The sequence below is a fragment of the Bombina bombina genome, chromosome 5, assembly GCF_027579735.1.
Source record: "Bombina bombina isolate aBomBom1 chromosome 5, aBomBom1.pri, whole genome shotgun sequence".
NCBI classification, from domain to species: domain Eukaryota; kingdom Metazoa; phylum Chordata; class Amphibia; order Anura; family Bombinatoridae; genus Bombina; species Bombina bombina.
In genome coordinates, this window is record NC_069503.1 from 911,192,681 (window position 1) to 911,219,973 (window position 27,293).

Sequence of the window (27,293 nt, forward strand, 5' to 3'; positions counted from 1 at the left end):
CAAGTAAGGATGACGCCGTGGACCGGACACACCTATGTTGGAGAAAGTATTGCACACCAAATTTGAAAGCTTTAACTCTTAAAATAACGGAACCAGAGCCGTTTTTACATTTAACCCCTATACAGTCCCTGGTATCTGCTTTGCTGAGACCCAACCAAGCCCAGAGGGGAATACGATACCAAATGACGCCTTCAATAAGCTTTTTCAGTGGATCTGAGCTCCTCACACATGCATCTGCATGCCTTGCTTCTCAAAAACAACTGCGCATTAGTGGCGCGAAAATGAGGCTCTGCCTATGACTAGAAAAGGCCCCCAGTGAAAAAGGTGTCCAATACAGTGCCTGCCGTTTTTTTAATAAAATTCCCAAGATTAAAATAACTCTCCAAAGTTATAAACCATTAAATATGCTTATAAAGTAATCGTTTTGGCCCAGAAAAATGTCTACCAGTCTTTAAAGCCCTTGTGAAGCCCTTTTATTCTTATATTGAAAATTAAGAAAATGGCTTACCGGATCCCCTAGGGAAAATGACAGCTTCCAGCATTACCAAGTCTTGTTAGAAATGTGTCATACCTCAAGCAGCCAAAGTCTGCTCACTGTTTCCCCCAACTGAAGTTAATTCCTCTCAACAGTCCTGTGTGGAAACAGCCATCGATTTTAGTAACGGTTGCTAAAATCATTTTCCTCTTACAAACAGAAATCTTCATCTCTTTTCTGTTTCAGAGTAAATAGTACATACCAGCACTATTTTAAAATAACAAACTCTTGATAGAAGAATAAAAACTACATTTACACCAAAAAACTCTGAGCCATCTCCGTGGAGATGTTGCCTGTGCAACGGCAAAGAGAATGACTAGGGAAGGCGGAGCCTAGGAGGGATCATGTGACCAGCTTTGCTGGGCTCTTTGCCATTTCCTGTTGGGGAAGAGAATATCCCACAAGTAAGGATGACGCCGTGGACCGGACACACCTATGTTGGAGAAATATTAATAGAAGTGAATATAAACATTGTTTATAACCGCATGATCTATCTGAATCATAAAAGTGTGATTTTGACTTTAATGTCCCTTTAATCTGTTCCCCTTTTATTTTAGCAGATAGGAGGCATAGCTACAGTGCTACTAACAATGTAAGGAAAGGGCCAGAGCATATTTAATCATACACCTGTTTTGTTTTTTAAATTGGAAGCGCTGCCTAAATCATGACGGTTTAATTTTCACTTCCACATCCTGTTAATAAACAAACAAGTGCTATGTGCTAGAATTGTCAGAGGTCTGTACCCAAAAGAGATTGGTCCCTCGCACAAACAAAGTTGTGTACTGGAGTTAAAAAAACATAATTTATGCTTACCTGATAAATTCCTTTCTTCTGTTGTGTGATCAGTCCACGGGTCATCATTACTTCTGGGATATAACTCCTCCCCAACAGGAAATGCAAGAGGATTCACCCAGCAGAGCTGCATATAGCTCCTCCCCTCTACGTCAGTCCCAGTCATTCGACCAAGAATCAACGAGAAAGGAGTAACCAAGGGTGAAGTGGTGACTGGAGTATAATTTAAAAGATATTTACCTGCCTTAAAACAGGGCGGGCCGTGGACTGATCACACAACAGAAGAAAGGAATTTATCAGGTAAGCATAAATTATGTTTTCTTCTGTTATGTGTGATCAGTCCACGGGTCATCATTACTTCTGGGATACCAATACCAAAGCAAAAGTACACGGATGACGGGAGGGATAGGCAGGCTCATTATACAGAAGGAACCACTGCCTGAAGAACCTTTCTCCCAAAAATAGCCTCCGAAGAAGCAAAAGTGTCAAATTTGTAAAATTTGGAAAAAGTATGAAGCGAAGACCAAGTTGCAGCCTTGCAAATCTGTTCAACAGAGGCCTCATTCTTAAAGGCCCAAGTGGAAGCCACAGCTCTAGTGGAGTGAGCTGTAATTCTTTCAGGAGGCTGCTGTCCAGCAGTCTCATAGGCTAAACGTATTATGCTACGAAGCCAAAAAGAGAGAGAGGTAGCAGAAGCTTTTTGACCTCTCCTCTGTCCAGAGTAAACGACAAACAAGGAAGAAGTTTGGCGAAAATCTTTAGTTGCCTGCAAGTAGAACTTGAGGGCACGAACTACATCCAGATTGTGTAAAAGACGTTCCTTCTTTGAGGAAGGATTTGGACACAAGGATGGGACAACAATCTCTTGATTGATGTTCCTGTTAGTGACTACCTTAGGTAAGAACCCAGGTTTAGTACGCAGAACTACCTTGTCTGAGTGAAAAATCAGATAAGGGGAATCACAATGTAAGGCTGATAACTCAGAGACTCTTCGAGCCGAGGAAATAGCCATTAAAAACAGAACTTTCCAAGATAACAATTTTATATCAATGGAATGAAGGGGTTCAAACGGAACACCCTGTAAAACGTTAAGAACTAAGTTTAAACTCCATGGTGGAGCAACAGCTTTAAACACAGGCTTGATCCTAGCTAAAGCCTGACAAAAGGACTGGACGTCTGGATTTTCTGACAGACGTCTGTGTAACAAGATGGACAGAGCTGAAATCTGTCCCTTTAATGAACTAGCTGATAAACCCTTTTCTAAACCTTCTTGTAGAAAAGACAATATCCTAGCGATCCTAACCTTACTCCAGGAGTAACCTTTGGATTCGCACCAGTATAGGTATTTCCGCCATATTTTATGGTAAATCCTTCTGGTAACAGGCTTCCTAGCCTGAATCAGGGTATCAATAACCGACTCAGAAAAACCACGTTTTGATAAAATCAAGCGTTCAATTTCCAAGCAGTCAGCTTCAGAGAAGTTAGATTTTGATGTTTGAATGGACCCTGTATCAGAAGGTCCTGTCTTAGAGGTAGAGACCAAGGCGGACAGGATGACATGTCCACTAGATCTGCATACCAAGTCCTGCGTGGCCAAGCAGGTGCTATTAGAATTACTGATGCTCTCTCCTGTTTGATTTTGGCAATCAATCGAGGAAGCAGCGGGAAGGGTGGAAACACATAAGCCATCCTGAAGTTCCAAGGTGCTGTCAAAGCATCTATCAGAACTGCTCCCGGATCCCTGGATCTGGACCCGTAGCGAGGAAGTTTGGCGTTCTGGCGAGACGCCATGAGATCTATCTCTGGTTTGCCCCAACGTCGAAGTATTTGGGCAAAGACCTCCGGATGAAGTTCCCACTCCCCCGGATGAAAAGTCTGGCGACTCAAGAAATCCGCCTCCCAGTTCTCCACTCCCGGGATGTGGATTGCTGACAGGTGGCAAGAGTGAGACTCTGCCCAGCGAATTATCTTTGATACTTCCATCATTGCTAGGGAGCTTCTTGTCCCTCCCTGATGGTTGATGTAAGCTACAGTCGTGATGTTGTCCGACTGAAACCTGATGAACCCCCGAGTTGTTAACTGGGGCCAAGCCAGAAGGGCATTGAGAACTGCTCTCAATTCCAGAATGTTTATTGGTAGGAGACTCTCCTCCTGATTCCATAGTCCCTGAGCCTTCAGAGAATTCCAGACAGCGCCCCAACCTAGTAGGCTGGCGTCTGTTGTTACAATTGTCCAGTCTGGCCTGCTGAATGGCATCCCCCTGGACAGGTGTGGCCGATAAAGCCACCATAGAAGAGAATTTCTGGTCTCTTGATTCAGATTCAGAGTAGGGGACAAATCTGAGTAATCCCCATTCCACTGACTTAGCATGCATAATTGCAGCGGTCTGAGGTGTAGGCGTGCAAAAGGTACTATGTCCATTGCCGCTACCATTAAGCCGATCACCTCCATGCATTGAGCTACTGACGGGTGTTGAATGGAATGAAGGACGCGGCATGCATTTTGAAGTTTTGTTAACCTGTCTATTGTCAGGTAAATCTTCATTTCTACAGAATCTATAAGAGTCCCCAAGAATGGAACTCTTGTGAGAGGAAAGAGAGAACTCTTCTTTTCGTTCACTTTCCATCCATGCGACCTTAGAAATGCCAGAACTAACTCTGTATGAGACTTGGCAGTTTGAAAGCTTGAAGCTTGTATTAGAATGTCGTCTAGGTACGGAGCTACCGAAATCCCTCGCGGTCTTAGTACCGCTAGAAGGGCACCCAGAACCTTTGTGAAGATTCTTGGAGCCGTAGCCAATCCGAATGGAAGAGCTACAAACTGGTAGTGCCTGTCTAAGAAGGCAAACCTTAGATACCGGTGATGATCTTTGTGGATCGGTATGTGAAGGTAAGCATCCTTTAAATCCACTGTGGTCATGTACTGACCCTCTTGGATCATGGGTAAGATTGTCCGAATAGTTTCCATTTTGAACGATGGAACTCTTAGGAATTTGTTTAGAGTCTTTAAATCTAAGATTGGCCTGAAAGTTCCCTCTTTTTTGGGAACCACAAACAGGTTTGAGTAGAACCCTTGTCCTTGTTCCGACCACGGAACCGGATGGATCACTCCCATTGTTAACAGATCTTGTACGCAGCGTAGAAACGCTTCTTTCTTTATCTGGTTTGTTGACAACCTTGACAGATGAAATCTCCCTCTTGGGGGAGATAATTTGAAGTCTAGAAGGTATCCCTGAGATATGATCTCTAGTGCCCAGGGATCCTGAACATCTCTTGCCCAGGCCTGGGCGAAGAGAGAGAGTCTGCCCCCTACTAGATCCGGTCCCGGATCGGGGGCTCTCGGTTCATGCTGTCTTTGGGGCAGCAGCAGGTTTCCTGGCCTGCTTGCTTTTGTTCCAGGACTGGTTAGGCTTCCAGCCTTGCCTGTAACGAGCAACAGCTCCTTCCTGTTTTGGTGCAGTGGAGGTTGATGCTGCTCCTGTCTTGAAATTCCGAAAGGGACGAAAATTAGACTGTCTAGCCTTAGCTTTGGCCTTGTCTTGAGGTAGGGCGTGGCCCTTACCTCCCGTAATGTCAGCGATAATTTCTTTCAAACCGGGCCCGAATAAGGACTGCCCCTTGAAAGGTATATTAAGTAATTTGGACTTAGAAGTAACATCAGCTGACCAGGATTTTAGCCACAGTGCCCTGCGTGCCTGTATGGCGAATCCTGAGTTCTTAGCCGTAAGTTTGGTTAAATGTACTACGGCCTCCGAAATGAAAGAATTAGCTAGTTTAAGGACTCTAAGCCTGTCCGTAATGTCGTCTAGCGTAGAGGAACTAAGGTTCTCTTCAAGCGACTCAATCCAAAATGCTGCCGCAGCCGTAATCGGCGCGATACATGCAAGGGGTTGTAATATAAAACCTTGTTGAACAAACATTTTCTTAAGGTAACCCTCTAATTTTTTATCCATTGGATCTGAGAAAGCACAGCTATCCTCCACCGGGATAGTGGTACGCTTAGCTAAAGTAGAAACTGCTCCCTCCACCTTGGGAACCGTTTGCCATAAGTCCCGAGTGGTGGCGTCTATTGGAAACATCTTTCTAAATATTGGAGGGGGTGAGAACGGCACACCGGGTCTATCCCACTCCTTAGTAACAATTTCAGTTAGTCTCTTAGGTATAGGAAAAACGTCAGTACTCGCCGGTACCGCAAAGTATTTATCCAACCTACACAGTTTCTCTGGTATTGCAACGGTGTTACAATCGTTGAGAGCTGCTAAGACCTCCCCTAGTAGTACACGGAGGTTCTCCAATTTAAATTTAAAATTTGAAATATCTGAGTCCAATCTGTTTGGATCAGAACCGTCACCCACAGAATGAAGCTCTCCGTCCTCATGCTCTGCGAGCTGTGACGCAGTATCAGACATGGCCCTAGCATTGTCAGCGCACTCTGTTCTCACCCCAGAGTGATCACGCTTGCCTCTTAGTTCTGGTAATTTAGACAAAACTTCAGTCATAACAGTAGCCATATCTTGTAATGTTATCTGTAATGGCCGCCCAGATGTACTAGGCGCCAAAATATCACGCACCTCCCGGGCGGGAGATGCAGGTACTGTCGCGTGAGGCGAGTTAGTCGGCATAACTCTCCCCTCGCTGTTTGGTGAAATTTGTTCACATTGTACAGATTGACTTTTATTTAAAGTAGCATCAATACAGTTAGTACATAAATTTCTATTGGGCTCCACCTTGGCATTGGAACAAATGACACAGATATCTTCCTCTGAGTCAGACATGTTTAACACACTAGCAAAAAAACTTACAACTTGGTTATAATCTTTTTTAGCAAAAAAACGCACTGTGCCTCAAAGAGGTATTAACGATTAAATGACAGTTGAAATAATGAACTGAAAAACAGTTATAGCATCAAACTTTAAAACAACACAACTTTTAGCAAAGGTTTGTTCCCATTAGTAAAAAACAACACTAATTAAATTTGTACATAAGAAAACAAAACAACGTTTTTTATTCACAGTCACTATAAGAATTCTCACAGCTCTGCTGAGAGAATTTACCTCCCTTCAAAGAAGTTTGAAGACCCCTGAGATCTGTCAGAGATGAACCGGATCATGCAGGAAATATAAAAGTAGCTGACTGGAATTTTTTGATGCGTAGCAAAGAGCGCCAAAAACGGCCCCTCCCTCTCCCACACAGCAGTGAAGAGAAACGAAACTGTCACAATTAAAGCAAAAAACTGCCAAGTGGAAAATAATGCCCAAATATTTATTCACACAGTACCTCAGCAATGTAAACGATTCTACATTCCAGCAAAAACGTTTAACATGAGAATAGTTATTAAAAGGATTAGTGACCTTTAACACAGTAGTTCCGGTGAAATACCATCCCCAGAATACTGAAGTGTATACATACATGTCATTTTAACGGTATGGCAGGCTTTTCTCATCAATTCCATTCAGAAAATAAAAACTGCCACATACCTCAATGCAGATTCATCTGCCCGCTGTCCCCTGATCTGAAGCCTTTACCTCCCTCAGATGGTCGAGAACAGCAATATGATCTTAACGACTCCGGTTAAAATCATAGTAAAAAATCTCTGTCAGATTCTTCCTCAAACTCTGCCAGAGAAGTAATAACACGCTCCGGTGCTATTTTAAAATAACAAACTTTTGATTGAAGTCATAAAAACTAAGTATAATCACCATAGTCCTCTCACACATCCTATCTAGTCGTTGGGTGCAAGAGAATGACTGGGACTGACGTAGAGGGGAGGAGCTATATGCAGCTCTGCTGGGTGAATCCTCTTGCATTTCCTGTTGGGGAGGAGTTATATCCCAGAAGTAATGATGACCCGTGGACTGATCACACATAACAGAAGAAATGACCATATTTATTTACCTGCTGACTCTTCTTTCTCTTCCTCAGACAAAGTGTTCTCTTCTGCAAAACATAAAAAACAGAATTTATGTTTACCTGATAAATTACTTTCTCCAACGGTGTGTCCGGTCCACGGCGTCATCCTTACTTGTGGGATATTCTCTTCCCCAACAGGAAATGGCAAAGAGCCCAGCAAAGCTGGTCACATGATCCCTCCTAGGCTCCGCCTACCCCAGTCATTCGACCGACGTTAAGGAGGAATATTTGCATAGGAGAAACCATATGGTACCGTGGTGACTGTAGTTAAAGAAAATAAATTATCAGACCTGATTAAAAAAACCAGGGCGGGCCGTGGACCGGACACACCGTTGGAGAAAGTAATTTATCAGGTAAACATAAATTCTGTTTTCTCCAACATAGGTGTGTCCGGTCCACGGCGTCATCCTTACTTGTGGGAACCAATACCAAAGCTTTAGGACACGGATGAAGGGAGGGAGCAAATCAGGTCACCTAAATGGAAGGCACCACGGCTTGCAAAACCTTTCTCCCAAAAATAGCCTCAGAAGAAGCAAAAGTATCAAACTTGTAAAATTTGGTAAAAGTGTGCAGTGAAGACCAAGTCGCTGCCCTACATATCTGATCAACAGAAGCCTCGTTCTTGAAGGCCCAAGTGGAAGCCACAGCCCTAGTGGAATGAGCTGTGATTCTTTCGGGAGGCTGCCGTCCGGCAGTCTCGTAAGCCAATCTGATGATGCTTTTAATCCAAAAAGAGAGAGAGGTAGAAGTTGCTTTTTGACCTCTCCTTTTACCGGAATAAACAACAAACAAGGAAGATGTTTGTCTAAAATCCTTTGTAGCATCCAAATAGAATTTTAGAGCGCGAACAACATCCAAATTGTGCAACAAACGTTCCTTCTTTGAAACTGGTTTCGGACACAGAGAAGGTACGATAATCTCCTGGTTAATGTTTTTGTTAGAAACAACTTTTGGAAGAAAACCAGGTTTAGTACGTAAAACCACCTTATCTGCATGGAACACCAGATAAGGAGGAGAACACTGCAGAGCAGATAATTCTGAAACTCTTCTGGCAGAAGAAATTGCAACTAAAAACAAAACTTTCCAAGATAATAACTTAATATCAACGGAATGCAAGGGTTCAAACGGAACCCCCTGAAGAACTGAAAGAACTAAATTGAGACTCCAAGGAGGAGTCAAAGGTTTGTAAACAGGCTTGATTCTAACCAGAGCCTGAACAAAGGCTTGAACATCTGGCACAGCAGCCAGTTTTTTGTGAAGTAACACCGACAAGGCAGAAATCTGTCCCTTCAGGGAACTTGCAGATAATCCCTTTTCCAATCCTTCTTGAAGGAAGGATAGAATCCTAGGAATCTTAACCTTGTCCCAAGGGAATCCTTTAGATTCACACCAACAGATATATTTTTTCCAAATTTTGTGGTAAATCTTTCTAGTTACAGGCTTTCTGGCCTGAACAAGAGTATCGATAACAGAATCTGAGAACCCTCGTTTCGATAAAATCAAGCGTTCAATCTCCAAGCAGTCAGCTGGAGTGAAACCAGATTCGGATGTTCGAACGGACCCTGAACAAGCAGGTCTCGTCTCAAAGGTAGCTTCCAAGGTGGAGCCGATGACATATTCACCAGATCTGCATACCAAGTCCTGCGTGGCCACGCAGGAGCTATCAAGATCACCGACGCCCTCTCCTGATTGATCCTGGCTACCAGCCGGGGGATGAGAGGAAACGGCGGGAACACATAAGCTAGTTTGAAGGTCCAAGGTGCTACTAGTGCATCCACTAGAGCCGCCTTGGGATCCCTGGATCTGGACCCGTAGCAAGGAACTTTGAAGTTCTGACGAGAGGCCATCAGATCCATGTCTGGAATGCCCCACAGCTGAGTGACTTGGGCAAAGATTTCCGGATGGAGTTCCCACTCCCCCGGATGCAATGTCTGACGACTCAGAAAATCCGCTTCCCAATTTTCCACTCCTGGGATGTGGATAGCAGACAGGTGGCAGGAGTGAGACTCCGCCCATAGAATGATTTTGGTCACTTCTTCCATCGCTAGGGAACTCCTTGTTCCCCCCTGATGGTTGATGTACGCAACAGTTGTCATGTTGTCTGATTGAAACCGTATGAACTTGGCCCTCGCTAGCTGAGGCCAAGCCTTGAGAGCATTGAATATCGCTCTCAGTTCCAGAATATTTATCGGTAGAAGAGATTCTTCCCGAGACCAAAGACCCTGAGCTTTCAGGGCTCCCCAGACCGCGCCCCAGCCCATCAGACTGGCGTCGGTCGTGACAATGACCCACTCTGGTCTGCGGAATGTCATCCCTTGTGACAGGTTGTCCAGGGACAGCCACCAACGGAGTGAGTCTCTGGTCCTCTGATTTACTTGTATCTTCGGAGACAAGTCTGTATAGTCCCCATTCCACTGACTGAGCATGCACAGTTGTAATGGTCTTAGATGAATGCGCGCAAAAGGAACTATGTCCATTGCCGCTACCATCAACCCGATCACTTCCATGCACTGAGCTATGGAAGGAAGAGGAACGGAATGAAGTATCCGACAAGAGTCTAGAAGTTTTGTTTTTCTGGCCTCTGTCAGAAAAATCCTCATTTCTAAGGAGTCTATTATTGTTCCCAAGAAGGGAACCCTTGTTGACGGGGATAGAGAACTCTTTTCCACGTTCACTTTCCATCCGTGAGATCTGAGAAAGGCCAGGACAATGTCCGTGTGAGCCTTTGCTTGAGGAAGGGACGACGCTTGAATCAGAATGTCGTCCAAGTAAGGTACTACAGCAATGCCCCTTGGTCTTAGCACAGCTAGAAGGGACCCTAGTACTTTTGTGAAAATCCTTGGAGCAGTGGCTAATCCGAAAGGAAGCGCCACGAACTGGTAATGTTTGTCCAGGAATGCGAACCTTAGGAACCGATGATGTTCCTTGTGGATAGGAATATGTAGATACGCATCCTTTAAATCCACCGTGGTCATGAATTGACCTTCCTGGATGGAAGGAAGAATAGTTCGAATGGTTTCCATCTTGAACGATGGAACCTTGAGAAACTTGTTTAAGATCTTGAGATCTAAGATTGGTCTGAACGTTCCCTCTTTTTTGGGAACTATGAACAGATTGGAGTAGAACCCCATCCCTTGTTCTCTTAATGGAACAGGATGAATCACTCCCATTTTTAACAGGTCTTCTACACAATGTAAGAATGCCTGTCTTTTTATGTGGTCTGAAGACAACTGAGACCTGTGGAACCTCCCCCTTGGGGGAAGTCCCTTGAATTCCAGAAGATAACCTTGGGAGACTATTTCTAGCGCCCAAGGATCCAGAACATCTCTTGCCCAAGCCTGAGCGAAGAGAGAGAGTCTGCCCCCCACCAGATCCGGTCCCGGATCGGGGGCCAACATTTCATGCTGTCTTGGTAGCAGTGGCAGGTTTCTTGGCCTGCTTTCCCTTGTTCCAGCCTTGCATTGGTCTCCAAGCTGGCTTGGCTTGAGAAGTATTACCCTCTTGCTTAGAGGACGTAGCACCTTGGGCTGGTCCGTTTCTACGAAAGGGACGAAATTTAGGTTTATTTTTTGCCTTGAAAGGCCGATCCTGAGGAAGGGCGTGGCCCTTACCCCCAGTGATATCAGAGATAATCTCTTTCAAGACAGGGCCAAACAGCGTTTTCCCCTTGAAAGGAATGTTAAGTAGCTTGTTCTTGGAAGACGCATCAGCCGACCAAGATTTCAACCAAAGCGCTCTGCGCGCCACAATAGCAAACCCAGAATTCTTAGCCGCTAACCTAGCCAATTGCAAAGTGGCGTCTAGGGTGAAAGAATTAGCCAATTTGAGAGCATTGATTCTGTCCATAATCTCCTCAAAAGGAGGAGACTCACTATCGACCGCCTTTATCAGATCATCGAACCAGAAACATGCGGCTGTAGCGACAGGGACAATGCATGAAATTGGTTGTAGAAGGTAACCTTGCTGAACAAACATCTTTTTAAGCAAACCTTCTAATTTTTTATCCATAGGATCTTTGAAAGCACAACTATCCTCTATGGGTATAGTGGTGCGTTTGTTTAAAGTGGAAACCGCTCCCTCGACCTTGGGGACTGTCTGCCATAAGTCCTTTCTGGGGTCGACCATAGGAAACAATTTTTTAAATATGGGGGGAGGGACGAAAGGAATACCGGGCCTTTCCCATTCCTTGTTAACAATGTCCGCCACCCGCTTGGGTATAGGAAAAGCTTCTGGGAGCCCCGGCACCTCTAGGAACTTGTCCATTTTACATAGTTTCTCTGGGATGACCAACTTGTCACAATCATCCAAAGTGGATAATACCTCCTTAAGCAGAATGCGGAGATGTTCCAACTTAAATTTAAATGCAATCACATCAGGTTCAGCCTGTTGAGAAATGTTCCCTGAATCAGTAATTTCTCCCTCAGACAAAACCTCCCTGGCCCCATCAGACTGGGTTAGGGGCCCTTCGGAAATATTATTATCAGCGTCGTCATGCTCTTCAGTATCTAAAACAGAGCAGCCGCGCTTACGCTGATAAGTGTTCATTTTGGCTAAAATGTTTTTGACAGAATTATCCATTACAGCCGTTAATTGTTGCATAGTAAGGAGTATTGGCGCGCTAGATGTACTAGGGGCCTCCTGAGTGGGCAAGACTCGTGTAGACGAAGGAGGGAATGATGCAGTACCATGCTTACTCCCCTCACTTGAGGAATCATCTTGGGCATCATTGTCATTATCACATAAATCACATTTATTTAAATGAATAGGAATTCTGGCTTCCCCACATTCAGAACACAGTCTATCTGGAAGTTCAGACATGTTAAACAGGCATAAACTTGATAACAAAGTACAAAAAACGTTTTAAAATAAAACCGTTACTGTCACTTTAAATTTTAAACTGAACACACTTTATTACTGCAATTGCGAAAAAACATGAAGGAATTGTTCAAAATTCACCAAATTTTCACCACAGTGTCTTAAAGCCTTAAAAGTATTGCACACCAAATTTGGAAGCTTTAACCCTTAAAATAACGGAACCGGAGCCGTTTTGAACTTTAACCCCTTTACAGTCCCTGGTATCTGCTTTGCTGAGACCCAACCAAGCCCAAAGGGGAATACGATACCAAATGACGCCTTCAGAAAGTCTTTTCTAAGTATCAGAGCTCCTCTCACATGCGACTGCATGCCATGCCTCTCAAAAACAAGTGCGCAACACCGGCGCGAAAATGAGGCTCTGCTTATGCTTTGGGAAAGCCCCTAAAGAATAAGGTGTCTAATACAGTGCCTGCCGATATTATTATATCAAAATACCCAGATAAAATGATTCCTCAAGGCTAAATATGTGTTAATAATGAATCGATTTAGCCCAGAAAAAGTCTACAGTCTTAATAAGCCCTTGTGAAGCCCTTATTTACTTGCTGAATAAACATGGCTTACCGGATCCCATAGGGAAAATGACAGCTTCCAGCATTACATCGTCTTGTTAGAATGTGTCATACCTCAAGCAGCAAGAGACTGCACACTGTTCCCCCAACTGAAGTTAATTGCTCTCAACAGTCCTGTGTGGAACAGCCATGGATTTTAGTGACGGTTGCTAAAATCATTTTCCTCATACAAACAGAAATCTTCATCTCTTTTCTGTTTCTGAGTAAATAGTACATACCAGCACTATTTCAAAATAACAAACTCTTGATTGAATAATAAAAACTACAGTTAAACACTAAAAAACTCTAAGCCATCTCCGTGGAGATGTTGCCTGTACAACGGCAAAGAGAATGACTGGGGTAGGCGGAGCCTAGGAGGGATCATGTGACCAGCTTTGCTGGGCTCTTTGCCATTTCCTGTTGGGGAAGAGAATATCCCACAAGTAAGGATGACGCCGTGGACCGGACACACCTATGTTGGAGAAAACAGCATTATATACTGTCAGGTCACAAACACATACTCTACATCTTTACTTTCTAACATTTTGTTACTAAATAATATTAAACAATTAAAAAATATATATTTCTTACCATCCTTAAAAGTGGGTTAAACTTAAATGTATACAATGAATATAAAAGAGCTTTTTTAAAAAAAGAAAATTTATGCTTATCTGATAAATTTATTTCTTTTTTGACACGATGAGTCCACGGATCATCTTAATTATTAATGGGATATTCACCTCCTGGTCAGCAGGAGGAGGCAAAGAGCACCACAGCAGAGCTGTTAAATAGCTCCTCCCTTCCCTCCCACTCCAGTCATTCGACCGAAGTTAGGAAGAGAAAGGAAAAGCCAAGGTGCAGAGGTGTCTGAAGTTTACAATAACCTATAACCTGTCTCAAAGAACAGGGCGGGCCGTGGACTCATTGTGTCAAAAAAGAAATACATTTATCAGGTAAGCATAAATTTTCTTTTCTTTTTTAAGACACGAGTCCACGGATCATCTTAATTACTAATGGGATTCAATACCCAAGCTAGAGTACACAGATGATACGGGAGGGACAAGACAGGGAACCTAAACGGAAGGCACCACTGCTTGAAGAACCTTTCTCCCAAAAGTGGCCTCAGCCGAGGCAAAAGAGTCAAACTTGTAAAACCTTAAAAAAGTGTGAAGAGAGGACCAAGTTGCATCCTTGCAAATCTGTTCCACAGAAGCAACATTCTTTGAACGCCCATGAGGGAGCAACAGCCCTCATGGAAAGAGCCGTAAACTCTCTCTGGAGGCTGCTGACCAGCAGTCTCATATGCAAAAAACGTACTCTACAACTAGAAAGAAGAAGTAGCCAAAGCTTTCTGTCCCTAGTGTTTTCCTGAGAAAACCACAAACAAAGAAGACTGACGACAGTCCTTAGATGCCTGCAGGTAAAAACTTTAAAGCACGGACCACATCCAAATTGAACAGAAGTCTTTCCATCTGAGAAAAAAAGATTATGACACAAGAAAAAAAACCAACAATCTCTTGATTAATGTTCCGATCAGAAACAACCTTAGGAAGAAATCCTAAGTTAGTACGTAAAACTACCTGATCTTAATGGAAGATAAGGAGACTTATACTGAGATGCCGAGAGCTCTAGCACTTTCCGAGCCAAAGAAATAGCAACAAGAAATAAAACTTTCCAAGATAACAACTCATATCTAAAGGAAAGAATAGGCTCAAACAGAGCCCCTTGAAAATCTCTGAAAACTAAACTCAAGAGTCCATGGAGGAGCAACTGGTATGAACACAGGCCTGATACTGACCAAGGCCTGACAAAATGATTGTACATCTGGGACAGCTACCAGACGATCAAGTAACAAAATAGAGTAAGACAGAGTTTTTACCCATTAGGGAACATGACGATAAATCTTCCTCCAAATCCTCTTGGAGAAAACACACAAAAACTAGGAATCCTATCTACTCCATGAGTAGTCCATGGATTCACACCAATAGAGATATTTACGCCATATCTCATGATAATTTTTGACTAAGAACAGGCTTTCGAGCCTGAATCATGGTCACAATGACGAGACAATGACCGAGACATAAAAACCCCGCTTGGAAATAAGTGTTCAATCTCCAAGCAGTCAGTATGATATAAACCAAATTTGGGTGAAGAATGAGACCGATAATTAGAAGGACCTTCCGCAACGGAAGTCTCCAAGGTGGCAGAGATGATATGTCCACCAGATCTGCATACCAAATCCTACAAGGCGAAGTTGGTGCCATGAGGGTCACCAAAACCCTCTCCTGTTTGATGCGAGCAATGGCCCGAGGAAGAAAAGCAAACAGAGGAAAAAGCTGGAGAACACCTCCGGATGGAGTTCCAACTCCCCTGGATGAAAGGACTGCCTGCGGAGGAAATTCTCCTCTTCCACCCTTGGGATGTAGCTCACCAACAGGCAGCAAGAATAGGCCTCCGCCCACTGAATTATTTTGGATACCTCTGTCATCGCTAAGAAACTCGTTAATCTCTGATGATCGAAGGAAGCAACTGACCTCCAGGCATGGAGCCACTGAAGGCCGAGGAGTGGACTAAATGACTAAACAAGTATCGATAAACTCTGATCCTTGTGTATGGGACTAAGGAACTCCATTCCAAATTTACCTTCCACCCGTAAGACCACGGGAAGGATAACACCAAGTCCGTGTGAAATCTTGTTAGCTGTAAGGATGGCGCCTGGATTAGAATGTAATCCAGATAGGACGCCACTGCAATGTCCCGTAACCGAAGCTCCGTCAACAGCGCTCCCAGAGCCTTCGTGAAAACTCTGAGAGCTGAGGCAAGACCGAAAAGAAGAGCCACGAACTGGAAGCATTTCCAACTTGTGAATGGCACATGAAGGTACACGTCCTTTAAATCCACTGTTGTATAAATTGACCCTCTTGGATCAATCAAGGAAAGGATGGAACGAATAGTTGCCATCTTGAAGGACGTACACTAAGAAAATCTGTTTAGACTCTGAGATCTAAAAAGTGGTCTGAAGATTCCCTCTTTTTTTGGAAACCATAACCCAATTGGTATAAAAAAAAAACGACCCAGTAACCTGTATTGGAACTTTAAATCCACTGTTGTATAAATTGACCCTCTTGGATCAATCAAGGAAAGGATGGAACGAATAGTTGCCATCTTGAAGGACGTACACTAAGAAAATCTGTTTAGACTCTGAGATCTAAAAAGTGGTCTGAAGATTCCCTCTTTTTTTGGAAACCATAACCCAATTGGTATAAAAAAAAAACGACCCAGTAACCTGTATTGGAACTGGAATAATCATTCCCAGGTCTGAGATGTCTCTTACGCAGTGTAAGAACGCCTCTCCTTTTGTCTGATCTGCAGATAATCTTGAAAACAGAAACCTGCCTCTGGGAGGAAAACTGTTAAACTCCAAACTGAATTCCTGGGACACTATTTCCTATTGCCCAGGGATTCTCAACATCTCGAACCCAAGCTTGAGCGAAGACTGAAAGTCTGCCCCCTACAAGATCCGATCCTGGATCGGGGGCATGTCCGTCATGCTGTCTTTGATTCAACAGCAGGCTCTTTCGGTCCTTTTTTTTTTTTGTTGAAATTCTTTAAAATGTCAAGGAGATTATTTCCGTCAAGCCAGGTTCCAACAAGGTCTTCCCCTTGTAATGAATCGTTAAAGGCTTAGGCCATACATCCGTAGAACAAGGCTCTAACCATAAAGCTCTGTGAGAAACCTGAAACCTATACTCCCATTTTGATAACTTGAAGGGAGGAATTTGAAATAAAGGAATTAGCCTTTATCCTACCCTGGATTTTATCCAGGGGAGTTTCTGACTTAAAAAACATCAGACAACACATCAAACCAATATGCCGTCGCACTAGTGACGGTAGTAAAGTACACAGCTGGATGCCATTGTAAGCCCCGGTGTACATCCCTTTTCTAATTTTCGTCTATAGGACCCTTGAAAAATCCAACTATCCTCTAAGGACATAGTAGTTCTCTTAGCTAAGTTGGAAACTACTCCTTTCACCCTAGGGAATGCCTCCTTAGCTGAGTCATGGGAAACATCTCTTTAAGTATAGGGAATGCGGTCTTTTCCATTCCTTATAGCTTACTGGACGCACTAGGATAGATTACACCGGTATAGTGCTAAAGTTGAAAAAAATTCCTCTAGTAATTTTAGCTTCTACGTGGGAAAAACATAAAATGCATGAGATGCAGAGAAAACTCCAGCCAATCAGATTGAAGTTCAATCCGATTGGCTGATCCAATCAGCCAATAGAATGAAAAAATACCAATTGACAAAATAGGTAATAGCATGCGCCTAGTGTGTTTGTGATAGTAGTGGTTTAAACAAATAATAAAATGATGATAATATAGGGAATGTGTAAATATAAATAAAATACTCGTGTAAGTTGTGAAAAAATTTTCAATGTGATGTGAATCAAATCCGCTGAAAAGTGTTACCAATTAAATAGGTGTAGATTAACAAGAAAATCTATATATGTATATACTACCAATGTAATAAATGCACAATACAGTATTGGTTAATAAAAATCAATTCATAAAAAATATGTATAAAAGGGAACCAAAAACAGAAAAAAATATATATTAGATATATACTGGTGATCAAACGATTTATCGTGATATAAGTCCCATAAAATAAGGTGCTAAAAAGTGATGCCAACAAGTGTTAATGTCTCTGAAACAATGTTTCTTTCAAACTTATCGTGATAAAGATGTTTTGTAGTCAGGAGGATTTCCAATATAGTAAACAGGATTTCCAATATTGCAGGCAGCTGGTCTTTGGTATGTCTGATCGAAAACACAGTCTCTAGAAATGGTAAAAAGAAAGACAGCGCCTCATAGTGCAAGTGGGTTCCAACAGTAATGGATCACAGTGAGAAAATAGACAAGTGGTAGTATACTCACAAGGATGTTGGCACCTTTGTTGAAAATGGTGCAAATGGGCAGACTGACATTTAAATCAGCAGTCAGTACGCTGGAGCCAAATAGATTCGGATTTCCTGGGTGGGCCGCTGTGGACTCTCCTCTATGAATCAGAGCAAGATCCTGTGATCTCCCGCTGTATATACAAACTGCAAACGGTTAGTCTATGCGTATAGCATACACTAAGTACAGGACAAACTTCCCAGATAATCGGAAGATATGTGTTGTCTGATAGTGGCTGATATAACTTTGGCAGGCTGAATAAAAAGCAAGTAATGCTGTGGTAAATAAAGTTAAAAACACTTTATTTTGCGAGCTTAGGACGCGTTTCTCGGCCGCAAGCTCCTGGCCGTTTCATCAGGTAAAATGTATTACACATGTGATTACAAAGAATGTTTAAAAAGCCTGCCAATGTGTTTCATTGGTCACAATCTAACCAGTCCTTGAAAAATACAGTTTGAGAAGCAACAATTTTTGGACACATAATATGTAGTTAACAGAATAAATAGATTACAATTTCGGCTGATATGTTGGTAACAAAGAATCTATAAACCTGAATAATGGGTGTTTAATCTGTTAGATGCTAAGTGTGATTGTTGTCAACATAATAAAAAACTAAAAGTAAATATTTCTAGCTGGAATTTCGGATAAAATGCATTTGATCTGAGAGAATCGTACAAATCTTATCTCCATAATAAATCTATGATGGATAAAGAATCGAAGTAGTATAAACTATTAAAAAATATATATATATGTAAAGGAAAAACGTGATGCGAAAAAAGGGGGAGAGGAGTTTCTTCTCACCCATAGTATTAGCAATAGGTTAAATAAAGGCTGTATGTGAATCCGCTAGCAGTCAATAGCAGCACAATTTCACCTGTCACCTGGCGTATTGTTCTCATATATTCTATGTCAAGATATATATATATATATGTGAGAATGCTGAAATGTTTAAAAGCAATACATTGTAAAAGATTGCTGAAATATTTAAAAACAATAAATTGTAAGGAGGGTCTCTATTTGAGGAATGTGTCAGGGGACATGCAAGAGCCACCAATCATTTTTGTGTAAATACTGTATAAATAATATTGAGAACCAGTAAACAATGTGTGTAATGTCTAGTTTTCCATCCAATTATATTTTTCATTTAATACCCCATCCTTTTGGATCCAACAAGATATTACACCGATCTTTTTGTTGAAACAATTAAACATATTTCAATATTACTTGACAATATTTTTTGTCCGTTAATAAACTCACCAAATCTGAGTATCAAGTATAGCCACTGTCCATGACATAAAACTAGACATTACACACATTGTTTACTGGTTCTCAATATTATTTATACAGTATTTACACAAAAATGATTGGTGGCTCTTGCATGTCCCCTGACACATTCCTCAAATAGAGACCCTCCTTACAATTTATTGTTTTTAAATATTTCAGCAATCTTTTACAATGTATTGCTTTTAAACATTTCAGCATTCTCACATATATATATATATATCTTGACATAGAATATATGAGAACAATACGCCAGGTGACAGGTGAAATTGTGCTGCTATTGACTGCTAGCGGATTCACATACAGCCTTTATTTAACCTATTGCTAATACTATGGGTGAGAAGAAACTCCTCTCCCCCTTTTTTCGCATCACGTTTTTCCTTTACATATATATATATTTTTTAATAGTTTATACTACTTCGATTCTTTATCCATCATAGATTTATTATGGAGATAAGATTTGTACGATTCTCTCAGATCAAATGCATTTTATCCGAAATTCCAGCTAGAAATATTTACTTTTAGTTTTTTATTATGTTGACAACAATCACACTTAGCATCTAACAGATTAAACACCCATTATTCAGGTTTATAGATTCTTTGTTACCAACATATCAGCCGAAATTGTAATCTATTTATTCTGTTAACTACATATTATGTGTCCAAAAATTGTTGCTTCTCAAACTGTATTTTTCAAGGACTGGTTAGATTGTGACCAATCAAACACATTGGCAGGCTTTTTAAACATTCTTTGTAATCACATGTGTAATACATTTTACCTGATGAAACGGCCAGGAGCTTGCGGCCGAGAAACGCGTCCTAAGCTCGCAAAATAAAGTGTTTTTAACTTTATTTACCACAGCATTACTTGCTTTTTATTCAGCCTGCCAAAGTTATATCAGCCACTATCAGACAACACATATCTTCCAATTATCTGGGAAGTTTGTCCTGTACTTAGTGTATGCTATACGCATAGACTAACCGTTTGCAGTTTGTATATACAGCGGGAGATCACAGGATCTTGCTCTGATTCATAGAGGAGAGTCCACAGCGGCCCACCCAGGAAATCCGAATCTATTTGGCTCCAGTGTACTGACTGCTGATTTAAATGTCAGTCTGCCCATTTGCACCATTTTCAACAAAGGTGCCAACATCCTTGTGAGTATACTACCACTTGTCTATTTTCTCACTGTGATCCATTACTGTTGGAACCAACTTGCACTATGAGGCGCTGTCTTTCTTTTTACCACAGCCAATAGAATGCAAGTTCAATACGATTGGCTGATTGGATCAGCCAATCGGATTGAACTTCAATCTGATTGGCTGATTGCATCAGCCACTCAGATTTTTTCTACCTTAATTCCGAATGGCTGATAGAATTCTATCAGCCAATCGGAACTGAAGGGATGCCATCTTGGATGACGTCTCTTAAAGGAACCTTCATTCGTCGGGAAGTCGTCGGTTGAAGAGGATGGCTCTGTTGAAGATGGCTCGGCTCCGCTCCACTCCAGATGGATGAAGATTGAAGACGCCGCCTGGATGATCACTTCTACCGGATGGAGGACCTCTTCTTTGCCGCTTGGATGAAGACTTCTACCGGATTAAGGACCTCCTCTGTGCACCTTGGATGAAGAATTTGGCTCGGCTGGGTGAAGACGACTCAAGGTAGGTAGATCTTCAGGGGGTTAGCGATAGGTTTTTTTAAGGGGGGTTTGGGTGGGTTAGAGTAGGGGTATGTGGGTGGTATTGTATTTTTATTTTCAGGTAAAAGAGCTGATTACTTTGGGGCAATGCCCCGCAAAAAGCCCTTTTAAGGGCTTGTAATAGAGAATTAATTTGGTAGTTTAGAAAAGGGTAGGGAATTTTTTATTTTGGGGGGCTTATTTATTTTATTAGGGGGCTTAGATTAGGTGTAATTAGTTTAAACTTCTTGTAATTCTTTTTTATTTTTTGTAATTTAGTGGGTTTTTTGTATTATAGAATAGTTTATTTAATTGTATTTTGTTTTAGGTAATTGTAGGTAATTTATTAAATTAATTTATTGATAGTGTAGTATTAGGTGTATTTGTAACTTAGGTTAGGATTTATTTTACAGGTAATTTTGTACTTATTTTAACTAGGTAGCTATTAAAATAGTTATTAACTATTTAATAGCTATTGTACCTAGTTGAAATAAATACAAAGTTGCCTGTAAAATAAATATAAATCCTAAAATAGCTACAATGTAATTATTAGTTATATTGTAGCTATATTAGGGTTTATTTTATAGGTAAGTATTTATTTTAAAATAGGATTAATTTAGTTAATTTTAAAATTATTATTTAGTTTCATTTAAATTATATTTAACTTAGGGGGGTGTTAGGGTTAGACTTAGGTTTAGGGGTTAATAAATTTATTCTAGTAGCGGTGACGTTGTGGGCGGGAGATTAGGGGTTAATAATGGTAGGTAGGTGGCGGCGATGTTAGGGAGAGCAGATTAGGGGTTAATACTATTTATTATAGTGTTTGCGAGGCAGGAGTGCGGCGGTTTAGGGGTTAATACAGCTATTATAGTGGCGGCGAGGTCCGGTGGGGGGGGGCAGATTAGGGGTTAATAAATATAATATAGGGGTCGGCGGTGTTAGGGGCAGCAGAGTAGGGGTTCATAGGGATAATGTAGGTTGCGGCGGTGTACGGAGCGGCAGATTAGGGGTTAATAAGTGTAAGGTTAGGGGTGTTTAGACTCAGGGCTCATGTTAGGGTGTTAGGTGCAGACTTAGAGTGTGTTTCCCCATAGGAAACAATGGGACTGCGTTAGGAGCTGAATGCTGCTTTTTTGCAGGTGTTAGGTTTTTTTTCAGCCCAAAATGCCCGATTGTTTCCTATGGGGATGGATAAAATATTGAAACTGCAGTATCAAGATTCCATTTTACATATTCGTATATTATTTTGATTAAGCCATATAGTTCACTTAGGTGAAAGAATATTTCTATCCCAAGCTTCTGAATGTCAACACTTGCGTTTCAAGAACGGACAACCCAAGAAAATAACTCATAGGCCACTAAATTTTCTTTCTTAGAGTAATGAAACCAGTCTGTCAGACATCAAATTAACATTGAGGTATGGGCTCATTGATATAAAATTCCATGTACCCTCTTGAACACCTTAAAGGGACAGTCTACCATAGAATTGTTATAGTTTTAAAAGATAGATAATCCCTTTATTACCCATTCCCCAGTTTTGCATAACCAACACTGTTATATTAATACAGTTTTTACCTCTGTGATTACCTTGTATCTAGGAACCTTCTTCCAGCCCCCTGATCACATGACTGTGACTGTTTATTATCTATTGTCTTAAATTTTGCATTGCTTTGTGCTAGATCTTAAATAACCTCCTGTGCCTGAACACAGTGTTATCTATATGGCCCACGTGTACTTTCTGTCTCTTTGTGTTGAAAAGAGATTTAAAAAGCATGTGATAAGAGGCAGCCCTCAAAGGCTTAGAAATTAGCATATGAGACTACCTATGTTTAGTTTAAACTAAGAATACCAAGAGAAAAAAGCAAATTTGATGATAAAAGTAAATTGGAAAGTTGATTAAAATTAAAAGTCCTATCTGAATAATAAAAGTTTAATTTATACTAGACTGTCCCTTTAACCCCTTAATGACAACTGACGTACCAGGTACGTCATGCATTAACTAACAGTTAATGACAATGGACGTACCTGGTACGTCAGTTGTCTAACAGAGTGCTGGAAGTGATCACAATCACTTCCAGCAGCTCTGAGGGTATTGCAGTGATGCCTCGATATGGAGGCATCCTGCAATACCCCTTTACAAGCCTCCGATGCAGAGAGAGCCACTCTGTGGCCCTCTGCACCGGTAGTGATGGTGCCGATGGTGCCTTTGTTCGGTGGGAGGAGGGAGCGTGTGCGCGCGCGTGCACGATGCACGTGCACTGGTGCGCGTGTGCACGTGGGTGCGCATGCACGTGGACGCGCGTGCACGTGGACGCGCGTGCACGTGCGCACATTAGCCACACTGACACCAATGAAGGAAGGGGGAAAAAAAAAAGTTAAAAAAAAAGTTAAAAAAAAAGTTAAATTTTTTTTTTTTTTACATATATATAAGGATCTGGGAGGGGGAGGAGGTGGGGGTATTGTGGGGGGGCTGCTACACTACAGAAATAATTAAAAATACAAATAAAAGTTATAAATAAAATTTAAATAGTTTGGTTTGTGGGGCCAAACTGGGTACTGGCAGACAGCTGCCAGTACCCAAGATGGCGGTAATTAGGTAGGGGAGAGGGTTAGAGAGCTGGAGGGGAGGATCAGGGAGGTTGGTGCTAAGGCAGGGGTCCATCACAACTAAAATATTTTATAATTTTTATTTAAAAAAAAAAAAAAAAAAAACTCTTTTATTTAGTACTGGCAGACTTTCTGCCAGTACTTAAGATGGCGGTAACAATTGTGGGGTGGGGGAGGGAAGAGAGCTGTTTGGGAGGGATCAGGGGGTGGGATGTGTCAGGTGGGAGGCTGATCTCTAAAATTAACCCTGCAAGCTCCCTACAAGCTACCTAATTTAACCCCTTCACTGCTGGGCATAATTCACGTGTGGTGCGCAGCATCATTTAGCGGCCTTCTAATTACCAAAAAGCAACGCCAAAGCCATATAAGTCTGCTATTTCTGAACAAAGGGGATCCCAGAGAAGCTTTTACAACAATTTCTGCCATAATAGCACAAGCTGTTTGTAAATAATTTCAGTGAGAAACCTAAAATTGTGAAAAATGTAAAGTTTTTTTTTTTTATTTGCTCGCATTTGGCGGTGAAATGGTGGCATAAAATATACCAAAATGGGCCTAGATCAATACTTGGGGTTGTCTACTACACTATACTAAAGCTAAAATTAACCCTACAAGCTCCCTAATTAACCCCTTCACTCCTGGGCATAAAAAATGTGTGGTGCGCAGCAGCATTTAGCGGCCTTCTAATTACCAAAAAGCAACCACAAAGCCATATGAGTCTGTTATTTCTGAAAAAGGGGATCCCAGAGAAGCATTTACAACCATTTGTGCCATAATTGCAGAAGCTGTTTGTAAATAATTTCAGTGGGAAACCTAAAGTTTTTGACAAAATTTGTGAAAAAGTGAACTTTTTTTTTTTTTTTATCGCATTTGGCGGTGAAATGGTGGCATGAAATATACCAAAATGGGCCTAGATCAATACTTTGGGATGTCTTCTAAAACAAAATATATACATGTCAAGGGATATTCAGGTATTCCTGACAGATATCAGGGTTCCAAAGTAACTAGCGCTCATTTTGAAAAAAAGTGGTTTGGAAATAGCAAAGTGCTACTTGCATTTATTGCCCCATAAATTGCAAAAAAAGCAAAGAACATGTAAACATTGGGTATTTCTAAACTCAGGACAAAATTTATAAACTATTTAGCATGGGTGTTTTTTGGTGATTGTAGATGTGTAACAGATTTTGGGGGTCAAAGTTAGAAAAAGTGTGTTTTTTTCCATTTTTTCCTCATATTTTATCATTTTTTTTTTAGTAAATTATAAGATATGATGAAAATAATGGTATCTTTAGAAAGTCCATTTAATGACGAGAAAAACGGTATATAATATGTGTGGGTACAGTAAACGAGTAAGAGGAAAATTACAGCTAAACGCAAACACTGCGGAAATGTAAAAATAGCCATTGTCATTAAGGGTAAGAAAATTGAAAAATGGTCCGGTCATTAAGGGGTTAAAGGGATACTGAACCCCACATTTTTTCTTTTGTGATTCAAATAGACCATGCAATTTTAAGCAACTTTCTAATTTACTCCTATTAATTTTTCTTCATTCTCTTGCTATCTTTATATTATTATTATTATTATTATTATTATCATTTGTTTGTATAGCGCCGCCAAATTCCGTAGCGCTGGGTACAATGATAGGGGTAAACAATGACAAAGATTTGTGATACAATACAAAACATAACAAGACTAAACAAATCTAGCACAGGAGGAAGAGGGCACTGCTCCGGAGAGCTCACAGTCTATAGGTTTAGGGTGCAGAGACATAAGGTTGTATGAAAAAGAAAGTCCAGCACCCTGGACAGCACTTGTTTATTGGTGGATGAATTTATCCGCCAATCAGCAAGAACAACCCAGGTTGTTCATCAAAAATGGGCCGGCATCTAAACTAACATTCTTGCTTTTCAAATAAAGATACTAAGAGAATGAAGAACATTTGATAATAGGAGTAAGTTAGAAAGTTGCTTAAAATTGCATGCTCTATCTGAATCACAAAAGAAAAAATTTGGGTTCAGTGTCCCTTTAATACACAAGCCAGCATGACTACAGAAAACCAAGCACCCGAAGGGTAAAAGAATATTCCAACATTACCAAATGAAAAATCTTTATATTATATCTAATTAATAAATAAAATTAAAAAAAATTTCACCATCCAAGAAAGGGGAGACATGAAAAAAACATAATTTATGCTTACCTGATAAATTTATTTCTCTTGTAGTGTATCCAGTCCACGGATCATCCATTACTTGTGGGATATTCTCCTTCCCAACAGGAAGTTGCAAGAGGATCACCCACAGCAGAGCTGCTATATATCTCCTCCCCTCACTGCCATATCCAGTCATTCGACCGAAACAAGACGAGAAAGGAGAAACCATAGGGTGCAGTGGTGACTGTAGTTTAATTAAAATTTAGACCTGCCTTAAAAGGACAGGGCGGGCCGTAGACTGGATACCCTACAAGAGAAATAAATTTATCAGGTAAGCATAAATTATGTTTTCTCTTGTTAAGTGTATCCAGTCCACGGATCATCCATTACTTGTGGGATACCAAAGCTAAAGTACACGGATGATGGGAGGGACAAGGCAGGAACTTAAACGGAAGGAACCACTGCCTGTAGAACCTTTCTCCCAAAAACAGCCTCCGAAGAAGCAAAAGTGTCAAATTTGTAAAATTTTGAAAAGGTGTGAAGCGAAGACCAAGTCGCAGCCTTGCAAATCTGTTCAACAGAGGCCTCATTTTTAAAGGCCCAGGTGGAAGCCACAGCTCTAGTAGAATGAGCTGTAATCCTTTCAGGAGACTGCTGTCCAGCAGTCTCATAGGCTAAACGGATTGTACTCCGAAGCCAAAAAGAAAGAGAGGTTGCCGAGGCCTTCTGACCTCTCCTCTGTCCAGAGTAAACAACAAACAGGTTAGATGTTTGGCGAAAATCTTTAGTAGCCTGTAAGTAAAACTTCAAGGCACGGACTACGTCTAGATTATGCAAAAGACGTTCCTTCTTTGAAGAAGGATTAGGACATAATGATGGAACAACAATCTCTTGATTGATATTCTTGTTAGAAACCACCTTAGGTAAAAACCCAGGTTTTGTACGCAGAACAACTTTATCTGAATGAAAGATCAGATAAGGAGAATCACAATGTAAGGCAGATAACTCCGAGACTCTTCGAGCCGAGGAAATAGCCATCAGAAAAAAGAACTTTCCATGAAAGAAGATTGATATCAATAGAATGAAGGGGTTTAAACGGAACCCCTTGAAGAACTTTAAGTTCTATGTAGATATACTATTCTGCAATATATTTATAATGCACATGAAACATATTCAATTTACTGACAATTCATTACTATTATGCGTTTAGAAAAAAACATAATTTATGCTTACCTGATAAATTTATTTCTCTTGTAGTGTATCCAGTCCACGGATCATCCATTACTTGTGGGATATTCTCCTTCCCAACAGGAAGTTGCAAGAGGATCACCCACAGCAGAGCTGCTATATAGCTCCTCCCCTCACTGCCATATCCAGTCATTTGACCGAAACAAGACGAGAAAGGAGAAACCACAGGGTGCAGTGGTGACTGTAGTTTAATTCAAATTTAGACCTGCCTTAAAAGGACAGGGCGGGCCGTGGACTGGATACACTACAAGAGAAATAAATTTATCAGGTAAGCATAAATTATGTTTTCTCTTGTTAGGTGTATCCAGTCCACGGATCATCCATTACTTGTGGGATACCAATACCAAAGCTAAAGTACACGGATGATGGGAGGGACAAGGCAGGAACTTAAACGGAAGGAACCACTGCCTGTAGAACCTTTCTCCCAAAAACAGCCTCCGAAGAAGCAAAAGTGTCAAATTTGTAAAATTTTGAAAAGGTGTGAATCGAAGACCAAGTCGCAGCCTTGCAAATCTGTTCAACAGAGGCCTCATTTTTAAAGGCCCAGGTGGAAGCCACAGCTCTAGTAGAATGAGCTGTAATCCTTTCAGGGGGCTGCTGTCCAGCAGTCTCATAGGCTAAGCGTATTATGCTCCGAAGCCAAAAGGAGAGAGAGGTTGCCGAAGCTTTTTGACCTCTCCTCTGTCCAGAGTAAACGACAAACAGGGCAGATG

General features: G+C 41.3%; 1 protein-coding gene across 1 annotated transcript in view; it reads right to left on the reverse strand.

Annotated features, from left to right (window-relative positions):
• The window catches only part of LOC128660956 (aspartyl/asparaginyl beta-hydroxylase), a gene marked incomplete in the record, with an annotated part of 420,872 nt that overhangs the window by 78,653 nt on the left and 314,926 nt on the right, over positions 1–27,293 (reverse strand). Inside the window, 1 exon segment of the mRNA XM_053715069.1 lies at positions 7,222–7,263. Coding sequence (XP_053571044.1) covers positions 7,222–7,263 — 42 coding nt within the window.